The sequence below is a fragment of the Lotus japonicus genome, chromosome 1 (assembly GCF_012489685.1).
Source record: "Lotus japonicus ecotype B-129 chromosome 1, LjGifu_v1.2".
Lineage (NCBI taxonomy): Eukaryota > Viridiplantae > Streptophyta > Magnoliopsida > Fabales > Fabaceae > Lotus > Lotus japonicus.
In genome coordinates this window covers 40,616,921-40,629,848 of record NC_080041.1, presented here as the reverse complement: position 1 = coordinate 40,629,848, position 12,928 = coordinate 40,616,921, and the positions used below count along the sequence as shown (strand labels likewise).

Genomic DNA, 12,928 nt, shown 5'->3' with positions numbered 1-12,928 from the left:
TTTATATACTCCAAGACTTGTGATGTAGCCGTTGCTAGGGTTTTATCCGTTGGAGTGGCAATTCTGTGATATCAGACTGCTAGGCTGTACAAGGTAGGTGGCGGACAGACTGAGACATGTACGACGTTGTACTGTGAAAGCGACCTGTCCTTTCACCAGTTGACATGAGATCAAGGAGCTTCAGATGAACGTTGGTGAAGCTTCTGATCATCGTCAGATTGAAGCTTGGATTCTTCTGACCTTGCAACTTCTGCTTCTGAATAAGTTCTTCAGAACTTCTGATCGTCAGAGCTAGAATAGCTTGGGTCTTCAGAACCAACTTCTTGCAGGTCTTCAGAACTTGAGTCTTCTGCTTCTGGACCGTTCCACTGGAACATCTGGTCTTCAGAACTTCTGACTTGAGTTCTTCAGATCTTCTTGAGAGCTTCCATCTTCAGAGCTTCTGGAGTATTTGCCACTGTTCAGAACGAACACGGTAGGTTAATGAGCTCTCTTTTTAGTAACCCTTGGTTCTTCTTCTTCTGAACGAATAGGCTTGGGTCAGATTCAGAACCTGTTTGTCACAACTTAAAAAGACAAACATTAGGGTACCACAATTGTTCATCATCACAAACCTTAATTGTAATCATCAAAACATAGAGATGCAACCACTGATCAAACCTTGATCTTACACCAAGCTCATATCTCGAAATTGTTCCAGTAGCTCCAGCTCTTTAACCATCATTTACGAGACATGCATCTTTCTGCTCAAAGCATCAGCAACTACATTCGCCTTCCCAGGGTGATATTGCAACGTAAACTCAAAGTCTTTGATGAACTCAATCCATCTTCATTGCCTCATGTTCAGCTCCTTCTGATCAAACAAGTATTTAAGGCTCTTGTGAACGCTAAATATTGTGAAAGTACAACCATAGAGATAACGCCTCCAGATTTTCAGCGAAAACACAATGGCAGCTAACTCCAAATCGTGAGTCGGGTAGTTCTTCTCATGAGTCTTCAACTGTCTTGAAGCATAAGCCACCACTTTTCGATATTGCATCAGTACACATCCCAATCCTTGATACGAAGCATCACAATAAACTTCATAAGGTTCTTCCGGTTGCGGCAAAATAAGCACAGGTGACGTCGTCAAACGTTCCTTCAAAGTCTGAAAACTTGATTCACATGCCTCAGTCCATGCAAAAGGTTGATCCTTCCTCGTCAATTGAGTCAAAGGTCCAACAATCTTGGCAAATCCCTCAATGAAGCGTCTATAATATCCAGCTAAACCCACAAAACTTCTGATCTTCGTCACTGTCTTCGGTTGCTCCCAAGCCAAAACAGTCTCCACTTTTGCCGGATCCACAGCTATGCCTTCCTTTGAGATAACATGGCCTAAGAAATTGACTTCCTCCAGCCAGATTTCACACTTGGAAGGGTTCGCATACAGCTTTTTCTCTCTCAACACTTGTAAAACTTGGTGCAAATGTCCTTCATGTTCCTTCGCGTCCTTCGAATAGATCAGTATATCATCAATAAACACCACCACAAACCGATCTAAGAACTTATGAAAGATGCGGTTCATGCAATCCATGAAAACAGCAGGTGCATTTGTCACTCCAAACGGCATCACTAAGTACTCGTAGTGTCCATAACGTGTTCTGAATGCAGTCTTCGGTATATCCTCAGTCTTCACTCTGATCTGATGATAGCCTGACTTCAAGTCTATCTTGGAAAATACGGCAGCCCCTCGTAATTGATCCATCAAATCATCTATCCTTGGTAACGGGTATCGGTTCTTGATCGTCGCCTTATTCAGTTGTCGGTCATCCACACACAATCTCGACCTTCCATCTTTCTTCTTGACTAGAAGCACTGGCGCTCCCCACGGTGAAACACTTGGTCGAATGAATCCCTTTGCCGAAAGATCCTCTAACGACTCCGCTTCAAAACTAAACGCCCTAAAATCCTACGTATCGTACCCATAAGGAATTTCCCTGAGATCCTAGCTTCCTTATCAACGCGTCGGTAAAACAACTTCCGAGCTCAGCGTGCTATTCTAGACCCCGTGTAACTTCTATGGTTAATTCACGAGCAACTTCGAATAAGGTCCTACTAGGGATAATAATCATAAGATCTTAGTCTAAGTAGTAACGCAAACCATTAGAGCGAAAATCGCTCTGCAGACAATCAATTTTAACTCTTTGCAGAGTCACACAACCTAGCACAGAAGACCTATTCCCCAAAGACTCCCAAAAGACTCGACTAAGCTCTGATACCACAATGTAACACTCCGATTTCCAGGGGTCACTTTAGTAACCAAAAAATAAACTTTACGCGGAAAACAGGTAAATTTTTTTTTCGTTTGATTCCTTTAAATAAAAGCGATAAAGGAAATAAAGACAAAACCCAACAACTAAACTAACCGATATACAATATATACACATGTACAACCTCAGCTGCAATCCACGTCACGCGAACCCGCAGCTACTCCAAAGTAGTATGCCCGCAGGCAAATATATACAAACCAGAACTGTAAGTAAAAGTATCAAATATACAGTTATCCAGAGAAAGTCGGCACCCAAAAATGGCCTGAAAGAAAGACCCCTATACTCCGACAGACTCTCTGTGATCCTCCTCAAAAGAACCACACAAAAAGCCACGCATCGGAACCTACCCTGTCCCAAAAAGACTGACGATCAGAGCTCTACACAAAAATGACGCTAGTCCTAACCTACCCTCCCAGCTCAGCTCAGTACTCCTCCTCCTCCTCATCGCTGCTCGGCGAGTAGCTCTCCCCACTACTCTCGGAGTCAGAATCGGAATCCACCGTAATCATCTCGGTGTCCAAGTCCACGACCTCCCTCCGAACTGTCCTGTGCACCGCCCTAGTCGAGCCGGTGTCCACATCTACCTCTCCTGTAAGAACATCCTCCTCCACCACCCTCATCAAGGGGTCCACACGGTAGCCGTACGGTGAAGAGAAAGAAAAGAGACGTGAGGCGGATGGGACAACAGACTCCCTCCTCGGCTGCACGAGCCTAGAAGAGGACGCCACGTCGGTAGGGGCAATGGCAGTAGCAGGAGGTGGCACAACAGGTGCAGCAACAGCATGCTCGATCTCCGCCGGGTCCTCCTCAACAGAAGGTGAAGCCGGAGGTGGTGCAGGTGGTCCATGACCAGTGCCTGGTCCACAATGAATTGAGGGCGGCAAGTCAAAACTCAGCTCCATACGCCGTAGCACTCCTCTCGTCAGGCGTCCTCGCTCATCCGTCCGGTCCTCCATGACCCTTCCCCTGTACGTCGCTCGGTGACCAGGGACATCAATCACCCAAGCGGTGGGGGAAGCACGATCGACGAGCTCATACCTGATCCCCCCCGAGGGAGAGACCATCGAAAACCAATCGGTCATCGACATCTGGCAGCAGGCCGACCGCCCAAACACAGACATGCAACCAAAGCCAAGGCGCTAGGGTCAACTCACAGAAATACGTAGATATACACTCAACATGTGATATGGGGTATAAATATATGTTGATATATATATATATATAAACAATCCTAGCATGTTATGGCTCTAACATTGCGTCAATAACCAAACAGCACACAGTTAGTGTCGGTCACTACAACACAACATTCCCGTTATTCACCCGATTGATGCAATATGGTTAGCCAAACAACGAATCGTCCTTACCACGAAAGTGTTTAGCTCACAACCCAATCTCAACAACCCAAGAGTTAGTGTCGGTCAATACAACACAACTCCGAGTAAGTGTCGGTCAATACAACACAACTCCACCAACAAGAATTCACAAGGGTCTAGTGTTAGTCAATACAACACAGCCCAAACAACAAGAGCACTAAGTGTCGGTCAATACAACACGGCTCGAACAACACTCCCAAGAGTACTAGAGTACTCGGTGACTTTCAATCATCACCATAGCTCACCTTAGTGGCTTTCCCAATTCTAAAACTCTCCAAACCCACAACAAAGTCGACTTTTCCCCGTCTTTCGCAATTATTTTCCCCTTTAGTTCTCCTATGATTATTCGTTTAGTAAAAATGTTTCGAATTGAATTAGTCAAGTTATGAGTTTATTTCTCAAAGTCTAAGTCTCTCAAAGTCTCTAGTTTTCGAAATTTTACTCATTCTAGGTTTTCCGAAAACCAACCACCCAAAAGAAGTTTCTCGGGGAAAGTCTAAGTAAACCAACGAATACCTACAAATGGCTAAGTCTCAGACCCCACATCTGAACTTGCCTAGGGTTGTTCATCCAACCCGAAATATCAAAGATCACCAGATCAATGAATCTCCACTCCGAAGTCGCGTCAAAACGCTCAATCCAACAAAAGCACAACATCACAGGTTATGGAAAAGCATCATAACATCAACTCATCATCATAAACAATATCAGATAAAGCATAAGTCGAATTTATCGACACCTATCATGCAATCATAGCTAAATATGTAAGTTGCCCTAACCTCGAGCTGATCCAGCTTCGAAATCACAAGCTCCTTCACTCAAGTGCTCTGAACCTTCCAAAGTTCCTTCAACTGAACCTCGGAGAAAACAAAGCAGAATCCACACAAAATCGATTAGTTCGATCGTAATACAATACATAAACGATAGACAAAGCATTAAAGCTTCAGAATACGACATCCGGGTACGAAAGACAAGTTTTCGAAAACGAAAAACTTCCCCCCTAAAGGAATAGCCCACGACCAGAAAAGAAAAAGGGCTTCGGCTCTTTTTCTTCGACCAAATATGTTTACAAGGTAGTTTTAGGGTAAAACTAAGGCAAAGAAACTGTCGGAAAAATTTTCGGACAATCGGGTCGAAATACGGCTATCCAGGGGCATTTTGGTCCAAAATAAAGGCTCAAAACCTCATAGTTATCAGTTCGGAAAACAAATTTGACAGCATTGATCCTAATGACATCCGTGACAACAAATCCTAAAGGCACGAAGTCAGATTATAGCTTTTCGACAATAAAGTTTCGAAATGTGAGACAAAAAGGGTTTTGAATCAGTTTTTCAGATCCCTGTCAACTGGATCACAATCAGCGATTACTGACAGAGTTTTTAGGCTCTTGGGAACCTAGGGAACAAACCCCAAGCAAGAAATCAGAGAAATCGGACAATTTTAGAAAAAGCTCAAAACTGTGAGCACAGAAACGACTTCAGAAACGCAACAGAAACAGTAATCAGAGGTAGGAATCATGCTAGTTACCTCAATACCTAGAAGTAGGGACGAACTGCACAAAGATTGGTCGAGTTTTCGCGAAAATCTTCTTCTCCCTTGCTCCCTTGAAACTCGCGGCCCCTGAGGATGGAAATGAAGATATTTTTGAAACTTTGGCTATTTATAGGCTGGTGAAATCGGGGGAAAATGAAAATTTCGCAATTCTGATTTTTGCAGCACGATTACCGATGAATTCTAAGAGAGGTTCTGGTTTCAGAATTCCAGAACTCAAAACAAACATCTATGATTTGGGAAAAACGATATCTAAAATCCCAAAAGCGGTGCAAGTTAATCTGACCCGAAAAACTACTTTTTGCTGTGATGCTCAAACGACAAAACTTTGTACTGGAAAAAGATTGGAAATGTCGAAACAAATCTGGCAGCGCGAACGAAAACTTCGTTAGAAGTCCCGAATAGAAAAAGTCTTCATCCATTGCTCGAATCTAGGGTTTCGAAGCAAAGAAATTAGCGTCGTCGAACTTCCGAAAAGTAACTACTATCGTGCGTATAGTCCAGAGTTCCGAAATGAAACGCTGGTCGAAGGAAAAATAAAGAGAATCTTTAAATTTTCCAAGGATTCGAAATCTCACTTAAAACGTTGCTCTAAAGCGAAATTAGCCTATTCTGGACACGCTCGCCATAAGGCAGGTGTGCAGACGACTCGCACTAACTCCGAAAGCAACTACGCAACATTCCTCAAGCAATTCCTGAACTTTCTTCTTCATTAATCTTTCTCAAATATCAAACTCCTGTCACGCTTACACTGATTCTACGCGTGAGTCGGAAATTAACTTGTTCTGAAAATACAGGTCTTACATTCATAGATCCTCATCATCCAGACCATGTGTACAAGCTGAAGAAGGCCCTGTATGGATTGAAACAGGCTCCAAGAGCATGGTATGAAAGACTCACTGAATTTCTTGTCAGCAATGGCTATTGCAAGGGAGGAATAGACAAGACCCTGTTTGTATAGAATGACAAAGGCAAGCTCATGATAGCACAGATATATGTAGATTATATAGTATTTGGAGGAATATCAAACACGATGGTGGAGCATTTCGTTCAACAAATGAAATCTGAATTTGAAATGAGTTTGGTAGGTGAGTTGAATTATTTCTTGGGTCTTCAGGTTAAGCAAATGGAAGATTCTCTGTTCATTTCACAAAGCAAGTATGCTAGGAGTATTGTTAAGAAGTTTGGACTAGAAAAGGCAGGTCACAAAAGAACTCCTGCTGCTACACATATCAAGTTATCTAAGGATGAACAAGGAGAAGATGTTGATCAAAGCTTGTATAGGAGCATGATTGGTAGTCTTATGTATCTTACTGCTAGCAGGCCAGACATCACCTTTGCTGTAGGTGCTTGTGCTAGATATCAAGCTGCTCCAAAGACTAGTCATCTCTTTCAAGTGAAGAGAATAATCAAATACATTAATGGTACATGTGATTATGGTATTCTCTATACACACGATACGAATCCTACTCCTGTTGGTTATTGCGATGCAGATTGGGCAGGAAGTGCTGATGATAGGAAAAGCACATCTGGAGGTTGTATCTACTTGGGGAACAACTTGATCTCTTGGTTCAGCAAGAAGTAAAATTGTGTCTCATTGTCAACTATTGAAGCTGAATATATTGCTGCTGGGAGGAGCTGCACTCAACTCATGTGGATGAAACAAATGCTGAAGGAGTATGAAGTCGAGCAGGATGTTATAACATTGTACTGTGACAATCTTAGTGCTATTAATATTTCCAAAAACCCTATTCAACATAGCAGGACCAAGCACATTGATATCAGACACCACTTCATTAGAGACTTGGTTGAAGATAAAATTATCACTCTAGAGCATGTTCCTACTGAAAAGCAATTAGCGGATATATTTACCAAACCACTTGATTCTATCACGTTTGAGAAATTGAGAGGAAATCTTGGGATTTGCCTCTTTCAAGAAGCATAGCAATTACCGCATCACTTTTCTCTAACGGCTAGTTTTCTCGTAACTACCAATAACTGCCGTTATGACATTATCATCATGATTGCTTCTCATCCACTCAACTGCTATATAATCATCACCAACGGCCATGTTTCTATCTTACAACGGATTGAGTTTTTTAATTGTGTAATTCTGATTGATCTTTGCTCTCAATTGTTCTTTGATCTTCTGAATCTGCATACTCTGCCATATTTCACCATGTCTCAAGTCTCAGGAAAGAAAGACTCCATCAAAGGCAAGATTGAGAAGACATCTTATGGAGTCAAGGTTATGGGATTGAATGCGCAATCCTCCGCTCAATCCAAGAAGGATTCTGGAAGAAAGAATTCAAGAACTCCTGCCAGAAAATGCTACAAGTCGAGTATGAGATCTCAGGGCACTCGTGACTCACCTGTGTTTGAGGATGTTTCTCATGAAATTTCCTCTGCGGATGAAGAGGCAGATGTTGAGGCTTCTGCTCCTCAAACTGAAGTTCTTGTATCCAATGTGCCTGATAAGGAGAATTCACCATCTATGGATTCATCCTCTGAGTCCAAGAACTCAGCACCAGAGAATGAAGCCCACGAGGAGGTCTCTTCTGAGGAGTCTACCAAATCTCCTCCATCTGTTCATGAAATTTCAGATGCTGATGACTCAGATGATGTTCCTCTGGCAAGTGTTGCTGCCAGGATGAAGAAGAGAAGAAGGGTTCCCGTTGAAGACACTCCCTCTGGTTCGTAAAAGAAGGCCAAATCCACTATGGATGTGAAGAGCAAAGGTAAACAAAAGGCTGTGGATTCCTCACACAAGAAGGTAAAGAAAACTGCTGAGAAGAAGAAAATTCCAAGGATTGATTTGGAATCTGAGTCTGATGTTGAAGTCGATGTTCAGGACATTCGGACTTCTGAAAAGAAGAAATTCTCTGGTAAGCAATTCCTTCAGATGTTCCTTCTTTCCCTATTGATAATGTTTCCTTTCATGCTGCGGAGAATGTTCTCAAGTGGAAATATGTTTGCAACCGCCGGATTGCAAAAGAAAGGGAGATTGGCAAGGATGTGCTTGAGTGTAAGTTTATTGTTGCTCTCATTGACCGAGCTGGTCTAAGGAAGACAATCATGAATATTGGAAAATGTTATGAGAAGCTAGTGAAAGAGTTCCTAGTTAATTTGACAGAAGATGTTGGCATTCCTGGAAGTGCTGTATTCAGGAAAGTTTATGTGCGAAGGAAATGTGTAAATTTTTCTCCTGCTGTGATAAACCAAGCCCTTGGAAGAAGTGTTGTGGAGTTAGTTGAGGAAGAATTGTCTTTGGACAAGGTTGCCAAGGAACTCACTGCTGGACAAGTGAAGAAGTGGCCTGCTAAGAAGCTTTTATCTACAGGGTTATTGAGTGTGAAGTATGCTATTCTGAACAGGATAGGAGTGGTGAATTGGATCCCTTCTCATCATACCTCTGCTGTCTCTGCAAGTTTAGCCAAACTGATCTACAGAATTGGGACTGAGGTAACTTTTGATTTTGGCTCTTTGGTGTTTGCTCAAACTTTGAAACAAGCAGAAACTTGTGCTATAAAGCTCCCCATCACTTTGGATCATCGCTTGTTCCTGGATCCCCATGTCCTGGACATTGATATGCCATCTCGCAGGACATCAATTCCTGTTTCAATGTCTGCTTCTGGAACTCAGAGTGTTATTGCTGAATTGGAGGATCTTTCAAAGGAGTTGCAGGTGTCTATCAAGGTTGCTACTGAGAGGAAGCTGAAGGTGGATACTTTGATTACTAAGCTTAAAGAGGAGGCAGGTCACGAGGGTGAGTCTAGAAGTGATGCTACAGAGGAGGAAGGATCTGAGGAAGAGGAGTCTTCATCTGAAGCTTAAATTGTAGTTTTGGTCCTCCTTTGTTTGTCAGTTGGCTTTATTTCACTTACAACCTTTGCCAAATTTATGCTAAAAAGGGGGAGTAGTTAGCAGATTCATGTTGAAGACATTAGTTAGAAGATATAGTTAGCAGATCCATGTTGAAGACATTAGTTAGAAGATTCATGTTGAAGACTGTGTTTTGTTTTCTGTTTCTGCTTCTGGTTTCTATTACTTAGCAGGTTTATGTCAAGACAGTGTGACAATGCTATGTTTGTTCAAGTTCTGCTGGTGTGCTTGTCTAACTTGGAAGTTAATAATTATGTGCTGCTATGGTTATGATTTATGTACTTCAAGCAGTTTATATGTGTTCTGTTGGATGCTTCATTTGACGGGGAGTTCCTCTATGTCTGCATATGAAGAAGCATTGTTTTGTGGGGGAGTGTTGTTTTGTTCTGTTCGGCAGCTGATTCTGTGTGTTTTTTTCCCTCTCTAGTTATGAAGTTTTTTTTAGGCAAAATTTGACAAAGGGGGAGATTGTTGTTCCTTTTGTTGTCATGCATTTTGCTAAAAACAACCTGATGTCGAAGCAGATGTCCTGATATCTGATTCTGTAAAGCCAGGACATTCATTCACTGGCTGGCACGCGTTGTGGGTCCCTTATGTTATCTGTTAAAGATTTGGTTGTTGTTACTTGAGGTTCAAGTAACTGATTAAAGGGAGTTCTTTGCGGGTTGTTTATTGTTGAAACAAATCTATGATTGAAGATTTGTTTCTATCTTATACTTGGTTGTTACGCAAATCATATCTTGGAAGATTGCGTTTGAAGGTGGGTGGATTAATTCTGTTCTTCAGCCCATCTAACCCTAGTGCCGCCTCTGCTGAAGTATAAATAGAACAAAGACCTAAAACGTGAAGGGACCAGAGCTAAGATTGAAGATCAAGTGTTTTAGGATTGTGAGTTGTTCTTTGTTCTTGTTATTTGTGAACTGTTCTTGCTCCCTGATTCTATAAAGCAAGTTTCAGTTCTGTGTTGAGTTTGATTGTTCAAACACTTTTGTTATTCGTTTTCACCAATCACTGTGGCATTGATTGAGAGAAAGTGAGAGGGGCTCTCATACATAGGTTGAGATACTAAGTAGAAATACACTGGGTATATTAGGAGAAGAACAATGAACTGGTTGTGTTCATGTGTGTCTGTAGTTCCTGAATCTTGAGATAGTGGATTTCCTTTCTTTGGGCTTAGCCCTCCAGACGTAGGTGAAGTTTCACTGAACTGGGTTACCAATTCTTGTGTCTTTTTACTTTTGTGTTTAACTTTTACTGATACTGTGTGATTGTTGTCATAATCGATTGTCCTGACATCGCGTACGACATTGTTCTAAGGGAACTAGAATTTCAGTTTTCATACGAGCATAGGTATGGCACCGTATGAAGCTTTGTATGATTGCAAGTGTAGAACACCTTTTTGTTGGTATCAAGATGGAGAGAATTTGTTAGTTGGACCAGAACTTCTGCAACAGGCAACCGAGAAGATCAAACAGATCAGAGAGAAAATGAAGACTTCTCAAAGTAGACAGAAAAGTTATGCCGATCAAAGGCGAAGAACTCTAGAATTTGAAGAAGGAGACCATGTATTTCTGCGAGTTACACAGACTACGGGAGTTGGTCGAGCAATTAATGTAAGATCAAGTTTTGATCGGGTAGTACAACTCTATGTTTTGATGATTACAAGTTAACATTTTAGTATGAACAATTTTGATACTCTAACGTGTTTTTCTGAGTGTGCTTTTACAGGCTCTGACCTTAATTCAATCTTACACAAATCAGAAGCACTGTGCTCAAGGAGTGTTCCAAGCAACGCTTTCGCAATCTCTATGTTCACTCTGAACAGTAGAAAAGCTTTAGAACATCTGAAGTCAAACAAGCACTGATATGGACTCAGTCACTTGAAGTTCTGAAGATCCAGACGTTCTGACAACCCAGACACTCTGAAGGTTCAGATGTTCTGATGGTGTAGAAGACTCTGAAGATCCAGAAGCTGAAAAGTGGAGACTCTGAAGTCCAGAAGCAAGATGGCTCTGAACACCAAGTACTTCGCTCTGAGTTCAGAATCAGAAGATACAATGGTAAGAGGATCCATGCTTCCCTCTGACTCTGATCAACGAGCTTCACAAGTTCCAACATGAAGCATTCCTCTGATCAGAAGTCTACTAGGTTAAAGGTCAAGTCACTATCCAAAGTACAAAAGCAAATGTACTATCCTGGCGACCTACCTAACATTCTCAGCCACAGCAGAAGCTGGAATTTCCAGAACTTCCCTCCAACGGTAGCATTCCCATGCAACGTTCAAACCCTAATCCTTGGAGTATAAATAGAGGCTGAAGATTGAAAGATGCGGTTGGAAGAATCTCACACGCGCAAGCTATACTCAAACTTTCTAAGCATTCTTTCATCTTGAATTCATTGTGTTTACTATAAGCTTTTTAGAAGCAATCTCTTTGTAAACATTCTTGCTTAAACATTTGTTTAGTTATCTTTAGGAGATCAAGGTTGATCGGATCCTAGAGAAGACTAAGAGAGTGAATCTTAGTGTGAGCTAAGTCAGTGTATTGTTAGTCACTTGTAGGTTTCAAGTGCAGTTGTAACAATTACCTGATTAGTGGATTGCCTTCATTCTAAGAAGGAAGAAATCACCTTAACGGGTGGACTGGATTAGCTTGAGTGATTCATCAAGTGAACCAGGATAAAATCCTTGTGTGCTTTTCTATCTCTTATCTTAAGCACTTTATTCTCGAAAGATTTGTTAAAATCTTTAAGGTGGAAGTTTTATTCTGAAAACGTTATTCAAACCCCCCTTTCTACTGTTTTTCATACCTTCAATTAAGTCAAGGAAGCTTACGCCAAAGTTCATTGGACCTTATCAAATTACCTGTCGAGTAGGACCAGTTGCTTATCAGATTGCACTGCCACCATTTTTATCCAACATTCACGATGTATTCCATGTGTCGCAACTGAGGAAGTATATTGCGGATCCGACGCATGTTATCGAACTTGATGACATCGAGTTGAAGGATGACCTGTCTTTCGAGACGCCGCCAATTAGCATTGGTGACACAAGGATAAAACAGTTGAGGGGAAAAGAGATTGTGTTGGTAAAAGTCATTTGGAACAAGGACACAGGCTATGCGACGTGGGAACTGAAGGAAAAGATCAAGGAACAGTATCCGGAACTTTTTGCTGAACCTTAAGTTTCGAGGTCGAAATTTTCTTTTTGGAGGGTAGTAATGTGAGACCCAAGTTTTTAAACTTAGAATAAATCGATAAAATTTCTATTCACGATTAGTTTCGATGTAACTTGAAGGAAAACTGAACAACTGTTCATCAAATGGAATAAATTTATGAAGGAGATAGTTCAGGAAAAGGTTAAGGTTAACATTATAATCGATATAAGTTATAGCGCAAGTAGTATTCGCTTATACCTAGGACAAGAGCGTTAGTAAACGACTAATTTTCATTTAAAGACACGATAGAAACTAATTCCGAGAATCTTAAGAGAAATGTTAGAACTTCTCTTAATCCTTTCCATGACAAGCGTTTCAATACGAAACCCTGAAATGTACGAACGTCCGATTCTAGTTCTCGGAAGTTTGCCGAAACTAAATCCCTGATAGCTCAAGAAACTTAAAATAAACGGTCGATGAAGACATTTTCTATTCGGAGCTTCAAACGAAGATTCCACACGCGTACACCTATTTCTTTCGATGTTTCTAATCTTTCTTCAGAAATAAGTTTTCTCATCCGACATCAACTGCAAAAAGAAGTTTTTCGGGTAAAATAGATTTACACCGACTTTGGATCGTTTGCGTTAATTCCAAGAAA

General features: G+C 41.4%; 1 protein-coding gene across 1 annotated transcript; it reads left to right on the top strand.

Annotated features, from left to right (window-relative positions):
* The first annotated feature begins 7,412 nt into the window (after window positions 1-7,412).
* On the top strand, window positions 7,413-9,067 carry LOC130735893 (uncharacterized). Its single transcript, XM_057587769.1, has 2 exons — window positions 7,413-7,926; window positions 8,136-9,067. Exons 1-2 carry the CDS (start codon window positions 7,413-7,415, stop codon window positions 9,065-9,067), a joined length of 1,446 nt encoding a protein of 481 aa, XP_057443752.1.
* Window positions 9,068-12,928: the final 3,861 nt, after the last annotated feature.